This window comes from Colossoma macropomum, unplaced genomic scaffold (assembly GCF_904425465.1).
Source record: "Colossoma macropomum unplaced genomic scaffold, Colossoma_macropomum, whole genome shotgun sequence".
Lineage (NCBI taxonomy): Eukaryota > Metazoa > Chordata > Actinopteri > Characiformes > Serrasalmidae > Colossoma > Colossoma macropomum.
This window is the reverse complement of record NW_023494786.1, coordinates 18129465-18152607: the sequence shown is the minus strand read 5'-3', so window position 1 is coordinate 18152607 and position 23143 is coordinate 18129465. Positions and strand designations below refer to the sequence as shown.

At 36.0% G+C, this 23143-nt stretch overlaps 3 protein-coding genes and 1 pseudogene across 3 annotated transcripts; all 4 read right to left on the bottom strand.

The window, feature by feature from the left end:
• Positions 1-602: 602 nt before the first annotated feature.
• LOC118826034 (olfactory receptor 52K1-like) lies at positions 603-1577 on the bottom strand. The gene has a single exon (XM_036596919.1). The coding sequence runs from the start codon at positions 1566-1568 to the stop codon at positions 603-605; it is 966 nt and encodes a 321-aa protein (XP_036452812.1). The 5' UTR covers positions 1569-1577.
• Positions 1578-7234: 5657 nt separating this feature from the next.
• On the bottom strand, positions 7235-8215 carry LOC118826026 (annotated as a pseudogene).
• Positions 8216-12611: 4396 nt separating this feature from the next.
• Positions 12612-13568, bottom strand: LOC118827496 (olfactory receptor 52K1-like). Its single transcript, XM_036598881.1, has one exon. It carries the CDS (start codon positions 13554-13556, stop codon positions 12612-12614), a length of 945 nt encoding a protein of 314 aa, XP_036454774.1. The 5' UTR covers positions 13557-13568.
• A 6399-nt stretch (positions 13569-19967) lies between these two features.
• On the bottom strand, positions 19968-20939 carry LOC118826012 (olfactory receptor 52K1-like). The gene has a single exon (XM_036596901.1). The coding sequence runs from the start codon at positions 20931-20933 to the stop codon at positions 19968-19970; it is 966 nt and encodes a 321-aa protein (XP_036452794.1). The 5' UTR covers positions 20934-20939.
• Positions 20940-23143: the final 2204 nt, after the last annotated feature.

Here is a 23143-nt window from a genome sequence, read left to right as displayed (position 1 = left end):
CGATGTCATAAAAGCTTCTGTAGGTATAATGCGTAGGTACTTTTGTTCATATAGTGTAGCACAGGGGGGCTGAGAGTAACTTGTTACTGAGCAAAACCTAGTTGCTCTTTTATGTGTTATTTTGCACTCAACAGATGATACAATGCAAAGGAAATTATGATCCATCTGCTAAAAATAACTGAAAATACACATGCATTTAGATGCAAAAGAATGGATTCATTTTTTACAGAAAATGTAAATGTAAATATTTAATGTAAATGTATATGTAAATGTAAATATTTTACTTTAACTAAGACATTATTAAAGTGTAAAACACCAAACAGCATTTATAAAAAGGAATTATACAATTCTAGAAATCACAAAAACAAATAAAACTTTGGAAGAGTATGATTTTATTTGGATAATGTTTCTTTTTAAGTTTTTAACCGCTACTGGGATTTCTGTGGTGATTCATGGTATGTATATGACACCATCTAGTTATGTGTATGTTCTTTTCAAACAATTCTGCACCCTGATGAAATATCAGAGGTTAATATTTCTCCTACATTATAACCCCACTTACAACTGTCAAATCCTCATGAATTAAGTGCGTACATAATGCTTTAATCTACATTATTATAGCACTGTGGTAACATCTTCATTCGATTCATGAATTTAAGAAACTGTTCTCTAATTTCTTTTGTTCTTACTCCATAAATAATTGGGTTGAAGCAGCTTGTAAAGAGTAAGTACATTGTACTCAGAAAAACACGAATGCTGGAAGAGAAATTATTTCTTATTCTGTAAGACATAAAGGCAATCAAGGCAAATGTTAAGGCAACTGCCATGACAATTAGATGCGTAACACAAGTGTTAATAGCCTTTAAGTGAGACTTCCCAGATTTTAGCACAGATGCAAGTATTATGAAATAAGATAAAATAAAGAAAACATCATCTGCAGTTGGTATTAGAAAAGCAGCTGAAAGTCCTACTATGTTGTTAACAGAAATATCTCCACAGGCCAACTGAACCAATGCCATGTGTTCACAAAAACAGTGATCTATTTCATTTTTCATACAAAATTGCAATTTTCCAGCCAAAGAAACCATTGTGGTAATTAAGATTATATTTCTGATTAGTGGCACGATAACAAACTTTAGAAAGTTGGGCATTTGCATATATTTGTGATAATAAAGAGGCCTGCATATAGCAAAGAACCGATCCACAGCCATACATAATAGTAAAGTAGACTGAAATGTACCAACATAATGAATACAAAACATTTGTATTAAACAGCCGGAAAGTGAAATCCCATTCCAGTTAAATAAAAAGCTGAGCAACATGTGTGGCACAAAAAATATTGGCAAAAACAAGTCCACAACAGCCATCAGACCAATTAGGACACACATTGGGGAGTGCAGAGCTTTCTCAGATATAATTAAATATATAAGAATAGAGTTTGACACTGTTGACAACAAAAACATAAGGAAGTAGGGAATGGACAAAAAAGGCCTCCATTCCCCCAAATCATAGAAACCATTGAATTTGAAAGTTATAAATGAAAAATTCTGTGCAGGAAGATTTTGCATGCTGCTCGATGTCTTAGTGCAAATGGTAATAAAAATATAAGTCTAAATAAATGTGTCTCAGAAAAACATGCTGGGTTTATACATACATTGAAACAACATTTGCAATCAACAGCTATCAGTAACTACAAAACTTTAAAAAGTAGTATTAGTCTGTATGCCAACTACTGTAATAAAGCAGTGTAATCTGTTTACATGTTAAAATTCTATCATTATCTTATGTTTGAAAATGTATTGCTCTACGTTGATACAAATCTATTTCATATGCAAAGTGATCTATAGTTAATGTTACAGACAAAAAGGAATCTAGCTGACTTTAGAGATGCATGATAAAATAATAGCTAATCAACTGCTTTGCAAAGAAAGTTGCATTTGAGAAAAACACCTCTAACATTTTCTACATCTCATTTCACATCAAATTCAAACACAAAGTACACATACTCTACACTGAAATGACAATGAAAAATACATATATTACTTTCTTTACAGATTAGAAATCAAGAAATCCCTCCTGTGGTACAGTTGTTACACATCATCTTTGCCTTCCTAACACTCTATTAAAGCTCTGCAGGTGCCCCTGTACTATATGTACCTTGTTCTGTTCTCAGGAGACGACGGCGTACTACAAGACACTGACATCTCCCGTCTGTATTTAATCATTTCGTCACGATCAGGAAATTTTAGTTCACGTTTAATTACCATATAAATAACAGTGATTAATAATTTCATTGATTTTTAAAACACAATTAAATTACAATAAGTACAAGCCTTAAATTGCCAGACTTGCTATTCTGCATCACAGCTGTCCATACGTAGTATCACCCAACTGATGACAGAAACAGCCCAAGCTCAAATAACATTACTCACCACTGCCCTGTTAAAGGTGTTATGAATATCATATATATCGCTGCCCTCTAAACGTTACAGCCCAAAGTCAGAAGTTAGAACGTTGTTTTTCGTAAGACCCGTGGCATGCCCTAATATATGTTTTTTCTGCTTTTTTTTACAGTGCCCTCCACAAACATTGGCACCCCTGGCAAACAACTGAAGACAGCAAAACAGGCTATAATTTTCTCAAATCTATGTATGCCACTCCTAGAAAATCTGATGAGTAAAATCTAACTAAAATATGTTCTCTTTCATATTTTATGTTTTAAGCTCACCTGAGGGATTAGGAACATTTAAGTGGTCTGCCATGACTCCCTGTTTCACTGGGGTATAAATATGATGCAACACAAAGGCACAAATTCACTCGGAGGTGTCTGTAATGGTGTACTTAAAGCAGTATGTACTAAATTTGACCCAGTGTATACTAAAAAGTACTTAATCTGGGGAATTTTTGCGTACTGTTTGATCAACACTACGTACCTGGACACACCAACTATTCTCGAATACTGCTATATAGTATGGAAGTATGCCATTTCAGATGCAGCCTTAGTCATACATTACTATAAGAAATAGAGCAAAAAGTTGTTGAGCTGCATAAATCAGGAAATGACTACTAGAAAATAACATAACAACCAGTTAAAAATGCTTATTTTTGTGATCAGGGCAAAAATTAGGAAGTTTAAAGCAACTGTAGATGTTAAGAATCTGCCAGGAAGAGGATATATGTCTACAATGACTCTACACACAGTGAGGAGGATGGTTTGAGTGACCAAAGAACCTTGAAGGATTACAGCTGGGAAATTTCATAATTAGGTCTTGGGGTCAAAAGGTCTCCCAAACTATGGACTATGTTCTACGGCAAGATTAGACAAAAATAGAGCTTTTTAGCAACAAACACCAGGAGTGGGTTTGGCACAGACACAAAGACAGCCATGCAGAAAAGTATCTCATCCCCACTGTGAAGTATGGTGGTGTATCTGATGTTGTGGGGCTATTTTTCTACCAAAGGCCTTGGACAACTTGTTCGGACACATGGTAAGATAGACTCTATCAAGTACCAGTAGATAATATATCAAAACCTGACTGCTTCAGCCAGATAGCTTCAGCTAGGCCGTGGTTGGATCTTCCAGTAGGTCAATGGTCTAAAGCATCCCTCAAAAATTAAAACAAAAATGTTTCACTGACCACAGATAAAAGGTTTTGCTATGGCAACTAGTCTGGTGACCTAAACTCCACAGAAGACCTGTGGGAAAGACCTGACGCATAAGCATCAGCATTTTTTTACAGTCTGTTTTGCTCTTGTCTACTGGATTGCCAATATTTGTTGATGGCACTGTGTGTACACAACTTTACTTCAACCCAACTGACTAAAACATACCCAATTAACCCAGCACCAATTAAGTTTGATGTTTTTGTCTGTGACTTGTTTTTTCACTACAATGGTACGGTGTCGGTCATTGCCAAGGAAAAAAAATTCACTCCTTTGCAGACTCTACAAAAATAATGAGTCTTAAAAGGAAACTTCAGCAGAACTTGAAGAGTAAGTATGCCTAGTTTCACAGTCCATTAATGAGTCCACCAGCCCCACCAGGACCACAAGGTGCAGTCATTCTGGTCTATGCCTATAAAGGTCACTGAATAACTGGGGCCAGCAATCTTTAGGATGTCAAACAACTCAAGGTGGTAAGTGAGCTGCTTCTGGAAAGTGGCAACACCTGTGGCAGACCTAGGAGATAACACTAATGCAGGTGACATGATATTTTCTGTTGGGCATCTGCCAATTTAGCAGTCCCTGCTAAACACTACACTAAACACTACACCAAGCCTGCAGAACACCTGGCTTAGCTTTCTGGTTCCACACTCTTGCAAGACTGCAAACAAGAAAAATTGGTAATGCCCACCAACATAAGAGCAAAACAGCATGACAGCTTGCTGTTTACCAGTGTTATAGTCACAATATTTATAAAGTAAAACAATTTAATAGAAAAACGCAAAATGACTGACAGCGGCATCTCCCATATATTGTAAATAACCTGGCTTCAGTAGCAGTGGTGAGCAACATAGTTAACTGGTGTGGTTCAGCCCTACACGTTTAAGCCTCCTCTGCAGAAAAATACACCACTTCGCTCTTCTCATCAGGTCTGAATGGTGAGTAAAAAGTGCATAATGAAGAACAAGCGGTCTTATGGTCATTTTAGAGAGCTAATTACATTTTGTAGGTAGTGTTTAAGAACTCAGGCTTTCATCTTATGACTGGTATATTTAAATGCTCAGCAGCACTAATGTTAAATCAACTTTAGTAGAGTAGCTGACATATATGTATGCCTACCTCAAATTTGTACTTTGGCAGATCTGACATCACTTGTGCCAAACTTAGTCCCACCTAACTCCAATCGAATTAAAAAAAATGGCAGAAAAAGTAATTTCAAAAATCTCTCAACAGAAAAGACCAACAGCATTCTTCCTCAGCCAGTTCACTGAAAAAATATCATAAAATTATAGATAGTAGTTAAAAAAAGATTATGAAAATGAGTACACATGGGCTTTAAGAACGCCACAAGCTTTATTATCAGGCTCATTCTCAGCATGCTGCACATTTCAGTCATTTGTTAGCTGAAGACCCACTAGAGCTGATTTCATTAACATAAAAAATAGCCATTTAGCTTATACACACTGATTGTTATTACATTCACTTGTATTTTCTGGTAGACTTTTCAACTTTTCATCTATTTTCACTAAGTTCCCTGTTTTAATATTCAGATACCGGTTGCTGCCAATATCCATAGAAAGAATCCACATTTATTAAGAAAGCTTTAGCGCTCAAGTCATCAATCATTTAATTAATTTCTTTAGTTAGATATGTGATATTCATGTTTTAATTATAAATATATCCTCAGGTCCAAAAAAGCTAGGACAGTAGGTGGAATGCTAATAAAAACAGAAAGGAATGATTAGTAAATTATATCTGACCTGTATTAAAAAGAAAATAAGCATGATATTTTTGTCTGTTACGTAAATACACACCTATTCCAGATTTGGTGCTTGCTTCCAAAAAATGTTCGGACAAAGGCATTTATGTTCATGTCTTATATCACTTTTATTTTTTAACAGCACTTAATAATTGTTTAGGTGAAAACACCAATTGTTTTAGTTTTGAAAGCAGAATGTCCTACTATTCTTTCATTAAACCAGTCTCCAGCATCCCTATGGGGCATGTTGTTATACAGTACTGGGCAAAAGTCAGACACCACCCTTCATTTATTCAATTACCAGTAAAAACAGCCATAAGGTACGTTATACATTGTTCAGAGATCACTGTTTGAGATAACATAAGAAGGTTAAAAGTCAAAGGAAAATGAGTGAAAAAAACAGGAATTAAAAAAAGGAGTTCAAATAATTATTAAAACATATAGAGAAAATGGGAGTCCTAATAACTATGCAAGGCCTAGTCCTCCAAACCTGTCACCATCATACCAACAGTAACTAAAGCTTTTGCCTTTAAGAGATAGGAGAAAATCAAGCTCCACTCAGATTCAGATCTGAAAAAAATCCGTAAGTGTTTCTGTTTATCTTCTGTCCACCCAGAAAGCTTACTCTGTAGACCCTACAGGTGCTTTCACAAGTGGATACTGTTAGGCTGACAGTTCTATCTTTTTCACTAATTTATTTGAGCACTATAATTGGCAAATAAAAACAACAATAATTAATGAATTAATTAATAGAACAATAATGTGAACATTACTGCCATTTACTTTTTAGGTAACTGAAAACTGTATGCCATTGTTGTATTTGCTCAAACTCTTAATGTTCAGACATTTTGGTTGAGAGTCAACAACCAAAATGCCAGTAATCTACTCATCTTCTGGTCTGAGGGTTTCTCTAGGTAGCCTGGTGTACAAGAAATGTTGTGTTTTGCGACTAGCATGCATATCACACAGTACAGAGGGACTGAGAGTAACTTGTAACTGCTACTTTATGTGTTATTTTACAATACAAAGGACAGTATGATCCATCTGCTGGAAATAATTTAAGATGCAGATGCATTCAGTTGCAGAAGGATGGATAAAACATTCATTTCTACAGTTTTCAAAAATGTTTGGTCCTACATGCCAAAAATTGCATTTACACATAAAAAGACTTGCTGGAACAGGATTACAGACTGGCAGATCTAACTGGCACTGTACTGAAAACAGCCTCTTCTTCCAGCGTCAAACTGTTTAGCAAAACCCCTTCCTTTGTATGGAAAGTAGATCTAGTTTGTAATACAAATAAATGAAGAGTAATTTAATATGGCTAATTAAAGGCTAAAACAGCTTTCCACAGGAATTACAATTTGAACAGGTCAATTGATATATTTAATTGTTAGAAAAATACCAAATTATATTGGTAATAATTGTTGTTGTAATTATAAAGGCTGTAACTGTTTAATCAATGAGAAATAAATCTTACATGACAAAATACATCATTTATATATATGCATTTAAACATTTGTATAACATTCCATTTTTTCTGTAGTAAAAACAACATTTTGTGATAGAGAAACTTCATTTCCTGAATAGTTAAATGCATCTTTACCAAAAAAATTACTATTATTTGTCAAGGGCTTAATATGCTTGCCCTCATTTACATGTCAATTTTGATTGGCTCTTGAATAGGAAAAGACACCAGCTTGCTAATCACAGTCATGGTGACTTTAGGAAAAGGTCTAATTTACGCTGCCGCACATTTTGGTTGGCATAGTGTCGTCACTGCTGGGTTTTATGAATTTAACCCATAAAGTTTTAATGCATATTACTATAGCATTGTGGTAACATCTTCATTCGATTCATGAATTTAAGAAACTGTTCTCTAATTTCTTTTGTTCTTACTCCATAAATAATTGGGTTGAAACAGCTTGGAAAGAATATGTACACTGTACTCAGAAAAACACGAATGCTGGAAGAGAAATTATTTCTTATTCTGTAAGACAAAAAGGCAATCAAGGCAAATGTTAACGAAACTGCCATCACAATTAGATGCGTAACACAAGTGTTAATAGCCTTTAAGTGAGACTTCCCAGATTTTAGCACAGATGCAAGTATTATGAAATAAGATAAAGTAAAGAAAACATCATCTGCAGTCAGTATTAGAAAAGCAGCTGAAAGTCCTACTATGTTGTTAACAGAAATATCTCCACATGCCAGCTGAACCAATGCCATGTGTTCACAAAAACAGTGATCTATTTCATTTTTCATACAAAATTGCAATTTTCCAGCCAAAGAAACCATTGTGGTAATTAAGATTACATTTCTGATTAGTGGCACGATAACAAACTTGAGAAAGTTGGGCATTTGCATATATTTGTGATAATAAAGAGGCCTGCATATAGCAAAGAAACGATCCAGAGCCATACACAATAGTAAAGTAGACTGAAAAGAACCAACATAATGAATACAAAACATCTGTATTAAACAGCCCACAAGTGAAATCCCATTCCAGTTAAATAAAAAGCTCAGCAACATGTGTGGCGCAAGAAATATTGGTAAAAAAAGGTCCATGCCAGCTTTTAGACCAATCAGTACACACATTGGAGAGTGTAGAGCTCTCTGAGATATAATTAAATATATGAGAACAGAGTTTGAGGTGGTAGACAATAAAAACATAAAGAAATAAGGAATGGACAAAAAAGGCCTCCATTCCCCCAAATCATGGAAACCACTGAATTTGAAATGTATGAATGAAAAATTTTGTGCAGGAAGATTTTGCATGCTGCCTTAGTGCATTTAGCACTTAAAAAGTATAGCAAATGGCAATAAAAATATAAGTCAAAAAACTGGCTCAGAAAACATGCTGGCTTATACATACATTATTAGTAGTAATTACAAAAGTTAGACATTAAAAACAGGTTTTCTGCTACTATTAGTAGTCTATTTGCCAACTACTGTAATACTAGAAAAACAGCAGTATAATCTGTTTATGTGTTGCGTTTGAAAATGTATTGTTCTAGCTTGATACAAATCTATTCCTATGTAAAGTGATCTATAGTTAATGTAACAGACAAACCTTGTGGAAAAAGCAATATTGCTGACTTTAGAGATGCATCATGCTCTTTAAATGAATATATATATATGATAAATACATATATTTGATAGCTATGAAATGAAGTAAATGGCTTGTGATCTTTGCCTTCTTAACATTTGACTTGAGCTCTGCATGTGCCCCTGTCTCTATATGCAATTTGTTCTGTTCTCTTGTGACTATGCTGTACTCCTACAGGATACTGACATGGTGGAGGAGTGGAAATACACAAGGCTTTTCTATCTGCTGCCTGTATTTCATCACGATAACTATTGGGCTGTCACGATCAAGAAATTTTAGCTTAAAGACTAATTCGCATATAAGCAATTGACATTAATATTTTGTCTTTTTGAAAGGCAATTAAATTAAGTACAAGCCTAAAATAGCCAGATTCCTGGCTCTAGCCACCAGCTGAAGACAGAAACAGCCTGAGCTCAAATAAACAAACATGACTCACTGCTGCACTCTAAAAGGTGTTATGAACAAACATCAAATAAACAAACATTACTCACTTTGCCCACTAAACATGTTAGAACACCAAGTCAGAAGTTAGTCAGCGATTAGTAGATGTACCATAAAATTGCCAGTGAGTTTAGGTACAAGGTATGTGTAGTGTCTCTTACTATCATGTATCATTTTACTTTTCTACTACAAAACACAACTGCTTTAACATGTCACAGACATGACTCAAAAATCAGAAATTGTGTGGCTTCAGTACATCCACTTCAAATTAGTAATGGGCTGTCAATGAGCTGATTAGTTGGATCAGGTTTGTTGGGAGCAGGAAAACACCACAAAGTGCAAAAAGGTTTGAGAAACACTGGACTAGACCAGACCTGATAGCTAAAGAGGAAGATATGTTCTCTGTTCTCAGAGTTCTCAACAAGTCAAGCATGTTTTCACATCATCCACTGAGAAGAAAAATGTGACCTTGTGTAAAACCTGGCTTCTGCTCCTCATCTAACGGAAGACTGGTAGTATTAGCTCATCTACTGATTTAACCCACAGTGACTAAAGGATTTCACTATTATGTTTTCCTTTTTTCATGTTTTAAATGTACTGCTCTGTCTGCTACAAAAATTTCCTATGTGTTACTAAATTTGTTGTCCCTTTCAGTCCATTGTACAGATAAGACAAAGTAATGTTCTAGCAATTCTCAAACTAAAAAATTACTCTCAATTAGGGCCATGTCGGTAACAGAGTTCTCTTATCAGTTATCCTTGTGGAAAATGACCCCATTAAATAGTTACAAAAGGGTTGGGGATGGGAGAGTATGACAGAAGTATAAGAAGTAACAAGAAGTATAAAAGAGAGAGAAAGACAAGAGTGGGCACAACTAATTGCATTCGTTTTGACTAGGAAGGTGCAACAGGTATAATTCGCCCTACCCAAGATAAAAGAAAAACTGCTTGAAGACTGGACAGCTAAGCCTCATACAAGATTCCTGGCACCGGCCTTTCAAATCGCTATTAAGGCCTCTGTGAGTTAGTTTTACTGTCTCGGCTTCCCTTCATTATGCATGATATAGTGATAATCAGAGACTCCATCAACTGACTTGATAAAAGACAGAAGAAGGGTTTCTACTCACTGCTTTCCCAGTGCTCAGATTCTGGATGTCACTGCACAAGTTCCTGCCATTCTGAACAATGCAAAGAGCGCCACAGCAGTCATTCTGTACTTTGGCGTGAACAACCTGAAACTTTGACAATCTGAAATCCAATAGACTTTTGTTGTTCGGTGGACACAGTGAGGAAGACATCACCAATTTCAAAGCCTCGCCAAACACATCGCTAATTTCAAACCCTCTTCCCACCTACAGACAAGGTAATAAATCTCTAAGCAGACTTTCAGCACTGAACTAGCTCCATGGTGCACAAAGCAAAGCTTTGGCTTTCTTGACAATTGGAAGTGCTTTTGCGAGAAGCAGCGTTTCTACTGTGCAAGTGGTCTGCACCCAAGCTGGACAAGTGTCGATGCAGTGATGGACTAAGTCACCATGTGCAGTAATCTCTTCCATTTTTACTGGTGTCCGTGTCAAAAAAAGACAGGGCTGCCCGGTTTAGGGAAAGCCAGTGGTAAGAGCCATTTTGAGGCACCGAGAATCCATGTTTCCTGTGTCATACTGGAACATCACTCCCTTGGTGGTGATGCTGGGTGGGACAGCTCACTGCTGAACAGCGTATTGTTCTGTGGGGTTATTGGTCACTCCTTTGCTGCTGATGACATGGCCCAAGAACTTGGCCTTCTGCTGGAGGAGGCTTCTCTTCTTAGGGTAGACGAAGACAATAGGGGTGGAGGTGAACTGGGGTCGCTGTGCCAGTGTCAATGCAGTGCTGGACTAAGTCATTGTGTGCAGTCTTCCATGTCCATGGTGAACACATCCAAGCAGCTATAGCCTCTGCCTTTCCTCTCAGCGAGCCCCTCACTTCTTCTCCACCACAGCTCTCATCAGGTAAGCTGTCTCCCTTGAATGCAGCACCACTCCTCCAGGCTGCACAGCCTGACTGGTAAGTGGGAAAACAGGATATCCTGCACCTGGGGCACTGTAGCCATTTCACTGAAAATCTAGAGACTGGCAGCAAATCTAGCTTGAAATTTGTGGGGCTCCTCAACATCAATGTTTCCAGCAGCTGATGACCTCTACTCAAAGGCCTTGTTCAGACTGGCAGCCCAAATCTGATCTTTGACATATCCAGATTGTATCTAGATTGATTTTAGCTATCCAGAATGATTTTTTGACCCTGGACAGCATAAAACACATGAAATATGCTTTTTAAAAATAGGATCCAAACCACATTTGGATTTGGCTTGAAATGCGATTCACTCTGATTTTTACAGATACATCTCAGTCTGCATGCTCTGGATGCTCAGATCAGATTTCAAAGCATATTTTGTGTCACTCACAACCAATAAACAACATCATCAAACCTAGAGTGACAGAAGTGCTGGGAATCAAGAAGAGCACCAAAGAGTAATGCTTATGCCAGGGATTTCTACTTGTATGCACTATGGAAGAGAAAAATAGTCCATATACTGATGCAGAAATAAATTGTCTGCTTGCACTTTAGGGGTGAGGCTTCTATACAAGTAAATCTGGAAGGAACCTAACAGAACAAGTCAATTTACCAAGAAAGGGGGGTCCAGAGGTTGTGATGCCTATGTCATTACCGCAGCAACCCATGCAGATAGGCTGGTGATGTCTGGACACACAGATTTGATCTGATCACTGGCAAATCACAAATGACTCAAAAGATCTGATCTGATAAACAGATCTGATTTGCCTGTAGTCTGAACATAGCCAAAGTGGCCAGACTCTGTCTTTGCTGGGTCTGTGAACATGGGCTTGTGAAACCAGTGGGACCCTGTGAAACCACAGCTATTCTGTATATCTAAACAATGTCAACTTGTTTGATTAAAATGCAGTGATAGTATTTCAAATATCGCGGCATATTGAATTATCAAATGCTTGTACCATCTAAAATGTGCACGCTTTGTCCTACATCCCCTGTGTAGACTACTGAAATCTTTTTCTTTCAAAGTATCAAGCTGCAACTCTTAGCCTGACAGTCTTTCTTTTACACTATGTTACTGAAGCAATACTGTTTACTTGAATAACATAATAATGGAAAACATTTTGTAAAGTACACGTTCAAATTACACAATTTACCTCAGATTTTAACCAGTATTTCAAGGAAAATCATTCTCATTTCACTTAGATAATTTTATTTTTCATCAAAATCAAAGTAATATTAAAATAGTCAAACCACAACAAACACAAAAACCCAAGAGTATGATTTAATTTGGATAATGTGTCTTTAAAAGATTATATGGCATAGAACATTTCCATGGTGACTGGTGATATCTATATTTTATTATTTATACTTTATACTATACTTATTTATACTTTATACTATACTTATTTTGACAACCGTAAATAATTTTCTGGGTATTTTGTCTGTTGTAAAATGCCCCTTTCTATTACAAAGACTTGTGTTAGTTAACACAGTTAGTTAGTTATTTCTAGGGGATCTCACAATAGTTGAATCTTCATGAATATTTTGCATACATAAATGATTGAAAAACATCTGCTTTATTATGGCATTATGGGCAAACCTTGATTTGGTTCATGAATTTCAGAAACTGTTCTCTAATTTCTTTTGTTCTTACGCCATAAATAATTGGGTTGAAACAGCTTGGAAAGAGTAAGTACATTGTACTCAGAAAAACACGAATGCTGGAAGAAAAATTATTTCTTATTCTGTAAGACATAAAAGCAATCAAAGCGAAGGTTATAGCAAATCCCATGACAATTGTATGTGTAACACAAGTGTTAATAGCCTTTAAGTGAGACTTCCCAGATTTTAACACAGATGCAAGTATTATTAAATAAGATACAGTAAAGAAAGCAACATCAGCAGTTGATATTAGAAAAGCAGCTGTCAGTCCTACTAAGTTGTTAACAGAAATATCTCCACATGCCAGCTGAACCAATGCCATGTGTTCACAAAAGCAGTGATCTATTTCATTTTTCATACAAAATTGCAATTTTCCAGCCAAAGAGACCATGGTGGTAATTAAGATTATATTTCTGATGACTGGGCCAATAACAAATTTGAAAAAGTTGGACATTTGCATATATTCATGATAATAAAGTGGCCTGCATATAGCAAAGAACCGATCCAGAGCCATCCACACCAGTAATGTAGATTGAAATGAACCAACACAATGAATACAGAACATTTGTATTAAACATCCCACAAGAGAAATCCCATTCCAGTTAAATAAAAAGCTAAGTAGCATATTTGGGACAAAAAATACTGGCAAGCACAGATCCACCACAGCCATCAGACCGATTAGTACAAACATAGGAGAGTGCAGAGCTCTCTGAGATATAATTAAATATATGAGAATGGAGTTTGATGAAGTAGATAATAAAAACATAAGGAAATAGGGGATAAACAGAAAAGGCCTCCATTCCCCCAACTCATGGAAACCATTGAACTTGAAAGCTATGAATGAAAAATTCTGTACAGGAAGATCTTGCATGCTGCTCAGTACACTTAAAAAAAAAAGAAAGAAAGCTTTACACATACATTTAACCAAACTACCAAATAAGATTTATAATCAATTGATATCAGTAACTACTAATGTTGATACTAATTTTCTAGATCTGTCAGTGCCACCTTATCTAATGCTGTAATAGTACGTTAAGAACAGTGTTCTGTTTACATGTTAGAGGTTTATTCTCTTTTCATGTTTGAAAATGCATGCCTCTAGCTTAATACAAATTTCATCTGTATGTGAAGTGATCGACAGTTAATGTTAGAGACAAATCTAAGCAAAAAAGAATCTTACTGATTTTACAGATGCATCATGCTCTTTAGTATGCGAAAATGTGATATCTATTAAATAAAGTCAATAGCTAGTCAACAGTCAAAGCAAGCTGTATGACAGAAAACCACCTCTAGCACTTTCAGCGTCTCATAATGATACACTTCATATCAAAACAGAATGCAAAAAGTACACATACTCTGTGTAAAGACAATAAAAAAGTATATGTTGCTCCCTTTAGAGATTACAAACCAAGAAACCTCTCCTGTGTTACAGCTGCTTGTTATGCACCATCTTTGCCTTCCTAACACTTTAATAAAATCTGACATTTGTCCCCGTCTTTATACACAACTCTGTGTTCTCATGAGACTATGCCATAAGCCTACAGGACAATGACATGAAAAAGCCCTGTGTATCTCCAGTCTACCCTGTCTCCCACCTGTAAATCATCACCATAACAGCTGTTCTCTATCTATTATACACAGAAAGTTAAAGGATAAGTTTGATACTTTTAATCAAACATTTTTTTTTTTTTATCATGCCAATGGCAAGCTGTCAGTTATTACTGAAAGAAAAAAAAAACAAGAACACAGAATCTGCAAAGCAGACTCACAATATAGGTTATTTTTGGATACAAATAAATAAATGAATAAAAACCTAAAATGTTAAAAGAATTGAGCAGGAGCACATTATTTAGTTATTGGACATACAAGGCCTAAAGGATTACAAGTAGGTTTTTAAACATAACAAACAGTTATCTTTTTAGTTTGATCATGGTGTATTATCATTCAACAGAACATTTGGAAATGGTTTCCTGAAAAATGCACCCTAGAAATGCTATTTGTAACAAAAAAGGAACATTTCTTGTTCTATCACAGTGTGTGCATTTAAGGCCTGGTCAATTCTTTAAGAACATTTCAGGTTTTGGTTCATTTATTCATTTCAAAGAACCCCTAGTCTGTTCTTTTTCTGACTGACTCCAGAAAACAGCATTATCAGCTACCAAGTATGCCTCCCAAAATGTCTCGAAATCTCTGATTTTCACAAATCAACTTCCACCCAGAGACAGCATACAGTTAGCAGACTGGCTATCTAATCCTAGCTTAATAGGTATTGTGCTCTTTTCACTATTTCCTTCTCAAATTGCTGTTTTATATTCACATGGCTGCTATTAAACTTAAAAGCTGTTGCATATATTTTTTTATATGTTTTTAGTGCCTGTCAGTTAGCTACTTTCAGTTGTCCATTCACTCTGTTTACACGTATAAAATAAGATTTTGTGGCAGTTTTGGAGGTTTACAGCTGTATAAGGCTGTGATACAGGAAATCTAGTCTAATACAGAAATAGAGTCAACTCAGTACTCACTCAGGATGAACAGACTGTGATTGCTGATACACAGAAAAACAAAGCACTAAAACAGTTTTCCAACAAGTTATTTACTCTTGTGTATTTTCCTTTGTGTTTTCAATACTCTTTCCATCCCTGGCTAGGACACAGTAATGCTTGTGGCTAAAGCTAAAACACACAAACAGATCCCACGCTAAGGCAAGGACAAAGTAAAATAACTTGCCAATGACAAAAAGCCACAACAAATGTACAACCCCAGTTCCAAAAAAGTTGTGATAGTGTCTCGAGCCCAGTAAAGTTGGCAGCGTTCCACTGTGCATAGTACAGTCTTTACTTGCATTTGTGGATGCAGTGATGGACGGTGTCTACTGACAACAATTTTTCAAAGCATTCCCAAGCCTATGCAGTGATATCGATCAGGGAAGCATGCCAGTTTTTAATGCAGTGCCATCTGAGTGGTAGATGGGTAGGGGTAGGGGCCATTTAGTGTTTCGGCCTTGCCTTTCATGTACAGAGATTTCTCTGGATTACTCCAATCCTTTGATGATATTATGCACTGTAGAGGGTGAAATACCTAAAATCCTTGCAATCATTCGCTGAGGAAAGTTAGTTTTTTTTATTTTATTTTTTTTTTGGCGAGCCTTAATTATCTTCGCTGGGATTGGGCTTTCCTGGATGCTTCTTCTATATCCAAGCATAATTGCATCTCCTGTTTAAGATGGTTTTTGAATATTTTCATAGACTTAAATTGCCATAACTTGTCACAACTTTTTTGGAATGTGCTGCAGGCATTAATTTCAGAATTAGCATATATTTATAAAAACATAAAAAAAAATTAATCCATTAAAGGTCAAAGTAGATTTTAAATTAGTGCTTCCTGTTTTTATTTGCATTTTGCCTACTATCAAAACTTCTGTGGAAATGGGTTTAAATTTGTAACTATTAGCTCAAGTAACATGACAGGAAGTTGTGATCCTTGAAAGCAGGTTAAGGACAATCTAGAGAAGGATCATCTCTGGACTCAAGGCTGGTATCTGACTCTCAAACAACAGACATAGATTTGTCTGCCAAGGCGGCCGTCTAGCCTCTGTCCCTTGGAGCGGGAGCCCAATGGGATAGACTTTGTGCTAAACCAAGGCTAATTTTAGTCTCTACCTCCCGGGAGGCTATGACAGAGCACTGGTCAGTCATCCAAACAAACAAAAAAGAAAACTCTATAACAAGCAGAATAACAAGCAGCACCCCATACAGCAACAGGCCTTTGAACTTAGAAACAGGCTCCAGCCTATGCCAATGCCAAATTCTCCATGACCTTGTCAGGATACAGTCCTCCACAGTCTCACTAATCCTAGCACACAGACCCTCAGAGTACCTCACTGGGGAACAGCGATAAGCAGCCCAGTTACACTACCCGCCAAGTTTTACAGCCAGCTAGCCATAAACACCAACAGTGCACGCAGCATTACATACAGCGCCCTGCAGCCTTTCGGCCTTAGCAGTTGCCAAGGCTACTCATGAAAGTGTTTCACCAGACACCAAAACTCTGCTCATAAGGGGCTCAATAATTAGAAGTGTAAGAAACAAAATGATACAAACCTTTTGCTTCCCTACCACTGACTCTGGATCAATTGCAAAAATACCACAAATTCTGAAACTGCTGTCGAATGCATCATCCATGTAGGTACTGATCAGACACATCAGGCACTTATATTCTATACATCTATACATGCACTATATGAAATATCAACATTACTGACATCTTCAATTTGTTTAGAGAACAGAGACCTCTGTGTAGGCCAAATGGACTTTACTCTAACAATGCCGGATTGGAAATTCTAACAGTAAAACTGCTATATGACATTTCTCCAAACCTCTGCCAGCAAAGGTATGGATAAGCAGCAAACCTCTCAGTCTCTTCTCAGATGGTTTGTGCATAAACTGAGAAATAAGACAGAGGAAAAAAACAAACTTCTTGCCATGCTTGACAGTAGACATTACTGACTAAAATCCTACAGCCCATCGTTTCCTGTCCACAATACTATGTTGCCCAAAAACACTAGTTTTCATTTCTCTATTTAGTATAGAGAAGATTTATCTTTTGTAAGCCACACAATTTGTAGCCTAAAATAAATTTCACTTGCAAAAGCCATTACATTTAATAGTTATTGCTAATACGTGAGCGCATGTGCAACAGATGTAAAATTTGCACGTTGTACAGCTAGTGTAAGGAAAAGAAACTCTGACTCCTCTGTGCTTAGCGTAGCTTAGCTTTTTATAGCGCACTCTCCAATATCCTATTGCTTGGCAATATAACTGGGATAATACTTTCCAGTTAAACGACTGAACACCATCAATCTTAATAATCCCTTCCAGTCTGGGTATCAGGCCTCTAAAAACACTGAGACAGCAAACTTGTTACAGTTGTCAAATGATCTGAGAACAATCAGGGACTACGAGATTTTACTTGACCAACTACAGGACTGGTTAGGCCTCTCTGGCTCAGATTCTAGTGGCTGTAACTGTTATGCTGCACTGGATACGTCTCAGAGGCATGCGGTAGCTCGGGGTGTCTGACAAGACTCAATCCCAGGACCTACAATATTTAATACAAGCATGATCCCCCTGGGTGGCATATTATTATATATAACATTTACTTTAGTCTGTATGAGGTGACCAATAATATAGGCAATATTTTTCCATTCCTATGTAAGGTGCCCCAGTGACACATTCTCATTAGATCACTCAGGTTCAGACAATCTGCTATTCAGCCCATAAACCAAACAATAAAAAGAAGAATCAGCTTTTAATTTATATGGTCCTAAATTCTAGATTATCCTACCTGAAAGCCTGCAAACAATCGATACTACTAGTGCTTTTAAAAAGTATCTGAAAACATGCTTAATGAAAACTGATTTTATGTGAAATCTGTGCTTTTTGCATTGTCTTTTTATATTCATTTATCTTCTTTAAGATTTGATTATCTCAGAATGTTAAAACATTGTTTTTGTATCATTTCAAAGTAAAATCTAATTACAGCTGCCACTCATCACTTATTGTTTATTTCATTTTTAATTTTATTTAATTTCTTTTGTTACAGCTGCGATACACGGAGTCAAAGGCAATTTTATATGATCGTCCTCATTTATGGTGCTGCTGTTTTGTTTAATATTCTTGTTTTATTTTGATTTTTATTATTTATTATTATTTACCTTTATTTTCATTTATCATCTTGTTTTAAGCACTTTGTCAATTTTTAAAAAAAAAGCTACATGTTTCTATATTTTTCTTATTTGTAATAATAATAATAATAATAATAATAATAATAATAATAATAAAGTTGGAATCACATTTGTAAAAACTTCATGCGCTCTGGGGCAGACACTTGATAGCAGGCTCTTTGTCAATGGGCTAATGCAGAATGAAGCTAGACAGCTATGTTTATTGTTGGAAACTGGAAGGTCTTATTACATTCAAATTCTATTTTTGCTAAATTTCTATAAATTACTGTTACGGTGAAGAGCATGGATTACTCGACAGCAGAAATCTCATATCAGATAAGGCGGATGATCAGCTAAAAGACTAGCTAGCTACCCTGTTACCCAGATATATCAGTTTGGTTCACTTTCATTGGCTGAAAACCTCTTTGGGGTCCAGGGCTAGACGGAAACACTGTTTTCGTTACAATTAGCTTTGGTGGATACCCAAACAATTCAGCTTTCAAATCTCCCCAGTTCAAAATGTTCAATGAATACTTATTAATTGATACTTTTCCTGCAGGGTTATTAATGTTCTGTCTAATAGCTGCTAACCACGTGTTACAGAGCTCAACAAAAGTTTTTTTGGGGGGGAGAGAGTGAAAAACAACACCTAAACAGCAGACACCAGAGTGAATTGAAACAACTGGGGAAGGTTGCATTCCTGCTTAGATGAACAATCGGACACTGATCTGTCATATGTGAATTGGCTTTGTTCAACATTATGCCGTCCAACCACTTTAGCTTAGTATTCACCTCCGGGTTTTCTCCATACCCGATTGTGCTGCCCTGAGCAGATATTGTTTAACTTAACTGTCTTTCATATAGGAAAAAGTTTGTTCCATGGCTCTTTGAGATTTAGTGCTATAGCACTAATATTATCTCAGAGCACAAGTGCACTGATCAACCTATAGATCAGTAGCTTGGCTAGCAATGAGGATTAACTGTTCACAGAGCATTCCAATGGTTGTAGGACATTTGCATAATTAAAGCTGGGTATTGAAGTGACAGAACACTGAGGGATGACAATAATACAAATTGAGAATTCTGTCAAACAGACACAGTGCTGTGCTGCAGAATACTATATAACAGAACAGAGTATTACTTTCATGCCAGAATGCTCCATAGGATTTTAGATGGATTATATATTTTTAAAGGTTATGGCTACTGACAATTTCTGTAGTTATACCATCTATGTTATGGTACATTTTTTAATTTGTATTGATGAAAGTTAATGATTTTCTTCCAGGAATATGGTAGCCAGGCAGTGTAATAGAACGTAGATACAACACTCTCCAAAGATGTGCGTTGGTTAATATACATAAGATTCCATAGCAGGAACACATAAGATTTTAAGGTGTGCCAATAACTGTGATGTACATTTTTTTAAGAAATATTTTAAGAAATATTTATTTCTTACTGAAGAACTTTGCACTCGTTGAAAATAATGTGCCATGACCAAACGTTTATATTGTTGAAAACCCATTAAATAAATAAATATTAAAGTGCTTACATAACAGTGCTTCAAACTGCATTATTATAGAACTGTAGTAAAACATTTACTTGGTTCATGAATTTCAGAAACTGTTCTCTAATTTCTTTTGTTCTTACTCCATAAATAATTGGGTTGAAACAGCTTGGAAAAAGTAAGTACATTGTACTCAGAAAAACACGAACACTGGGTGAGAAATTATTCCTTATCCTGTAGGACAAAAAGGCAATCAAAGCAAAAGTTAAAGTAAATGTCATGACAATTATATGAGTAATGCAGGTGTTAACAGCCTTCAAGTGAGACTTTCTAGACTTTAGGACAGATGCAAGTATTATTATATAAGACAGAGTAATGAAAAGAAAATCTGCAGTTGGGATTAGAAAAGTAGCTACAAGCCCTATTAGGTTGTTGATAGAAATGTCTCCACATGCCAGCTGGACCAAAGCCATATGCTCACAAAAACAGTGATCTATCTCATCTGTTGCACAGAAAGATAGTTTTCCGGCTGAAGAGACAATCATAACAATTAGGATTATATTCCTGATCACTGGCACAATAATAAACTTTAGAAAGTTGTGCATTTGCATATATTTGTGATAATAAAGAGGTCTGCATATAGCAAAGAAACGATCCAAAGCCATCCACACCAGTAGAGTAGACTGAAATGTGCCAACATAAAGAAGGCAAAACATCTGTATCAAACAGCCCACAAGTGAAATTTCATTCCAGTTAAATAAAAAGCTGAGCAGCATGTTTGGTACAAAAAATACTGGCAAGCACAGGTCCACCACAGCCATCAGACCGATTAGTACACACATCGGAGAGTGCAGAGCTCTCTTAGATATAATTAAATAAATGAGAACAGAGTTTGAGGTGGTAGACAATAAAAACATAAGAAAATAGGGAATAAACAGAAGAGGCCTCCATTCTCCCAAATCATGGAAACCACTGAGTTTGAAAGCTTTGAATGAAAAATTCTGTACAGGAAGATCTTGCATACTGTTCAATACCTTGGAACATTTAGCATTTCCATTAAAAATATGTCTCAAAAACTGAATTAATAAACAGAACTAAACTAAATGTAATTTACTGGTATCAGTATTATTTACAATTCTTATATACAATTCATCATTCTAGATGAACATATATTCCCTATGTAGGCAGTGATATATAGTCAGTGTTGCTCAGGCACCTAGGGAAAAGTAGAATGTTACTGGCAAATCAAGCTTTTAGAATGCCTTTTAGAAAAACGTAAATGGGAAGTAGTTCAGTAGACTTGCAAAGCTGCCTGAGAGGAAAACATCTCCAGCATCTCTAGCAGTCACACACACTGTACATAGAACAATGAAGACAACACATATTCTGTTTGGAACATTGATAAATGAAAATCTTTTAATCCCCGCTGTGGTACGGCTTACCACATATCCTCTCTGTCTTCCCAACCCTTGACATATGTCCCTGGCTCTATATACAACTTGTTATGCTCTCATGAGACTATTCCCTCTTCCTACAGGCTTTCAGGCATAGAGATGGGAAAGCCTGGTTATGTACTGTGATCTACTGTTATCTCCTCTACACATCCTGCAATTCATTACCATAATAGCTGTGCTCTCCACTGTAAAGGTTCTCTAACCAAAATGAGTTTATAATATGTTTGGAAGTTTTGATCTATTCACACTGTAATGGCAAGTTGTTTATCATCCCACATACTATTCTGATGATTGAGACTATTTAGAAATTTTCTTCAAGAATACGGAGTCTCACAATAGAGGTCAATTTGTATACCATGCATAAAGATTCAATACAGAAAGTATGCAGTATATAAAAAAGTTTCCAGTTAATTGTGTAAATTAGTATGTGTATTAAATGCTTTTTACTCTATCAAAAAAAGAAACTCATATTCAATCTCCAACAACTAAAACGCTCTGACCTGAAGTTTAGTGTTGTCCTTCAGTCACAGAAATCACTAAGTAGAAGTAGATACTAGGTTTTCTTTGTTACATTTAGTTATGTAAATTTACTAATACATTTTACTTGTATAAGTTATTTAAATGGAGGATACATTCACTCTTACCTTAATAAGGTAAATATATTTTATAATTTGTAATGCTAAAACGTAGGTTTAAGTCAGCACATACAACAAAGTACAAAAATAAAAGACTCCATAATCTGTACTAATATTCAACCACAAGTCAAAATTCATGTTTCTGTTTAAAACTCTAACCAAATTGAAAAACAGGGGTTTCCAACCTTTTTAACAATTCAGACAGAACCGCAGCCCACAATGTTTTTTCTTTGTTACAGACCGCATTCTTCCAAATGACCCACTGCCTGATATCGGTCTACAGCACGATTATTAGGAAACTTTAATATAAAAAAAATATTTATGTCCTTAAGATGATAATTCAAACATAATGAGATAAAGAGAATGAGGGACACTAGTATCCTGTTTTCCAAGAACACCAGTACTAAAATACTACAAAAACTCAACAAAACTAATGTGAACTATTCATTATCTAAGTGCCCCCAAAAGGCAGAGAGAACATCGTGTACAAAAAAATACTGTTGTCACTTATTCTAGGCATGAGAAAGCATTATGATATTAAACTGACCATTTTGATGTTAAACTGACACAAATCTCTGTGTCTTCATGGCTGCTGCTGACCTGAAGTTAAATATATCTAAAGCTTCTTGGATGTACAATCCAAATTCCAAAAGATCTTGTACAATATGTGAAATGCTAATAAAAATAACAGTAATTAAAAAATCCGTTTGGCCTGTATTACTTATTGAAAATGATACAAAAACACTCTATTTTATATTTTACAATATTTTATGTTTATATATACCTTCCAAATTTAATGCCTGCAACACATTCCAAAAAAGTTAACACAGGAGCATGTTCACCACTGTTACAACACCTTTTCTTTAACACGCTTCATCATCTTTTGAGGAATGAAGACACCAAGTGATCCAGTTTTGAAAGAGTAACTTTTTGCCATTCATCTGATACATACGTCTTTAGTTGTGTAGCCATTACAAGGCTTTTGTTGCTGTATTTTGAGCTTAACAAGACATACATTTTCAGTGAGAGACAGTTCAGTCCTGCACCTGCACTCACTGGTTATGCAGCCATGTTGTTGTAATATGTGGAATGTGGCTTGGTGTTTTTGAAATAAGCACAGACCTCCCTGAAAAAGGAGCAGCA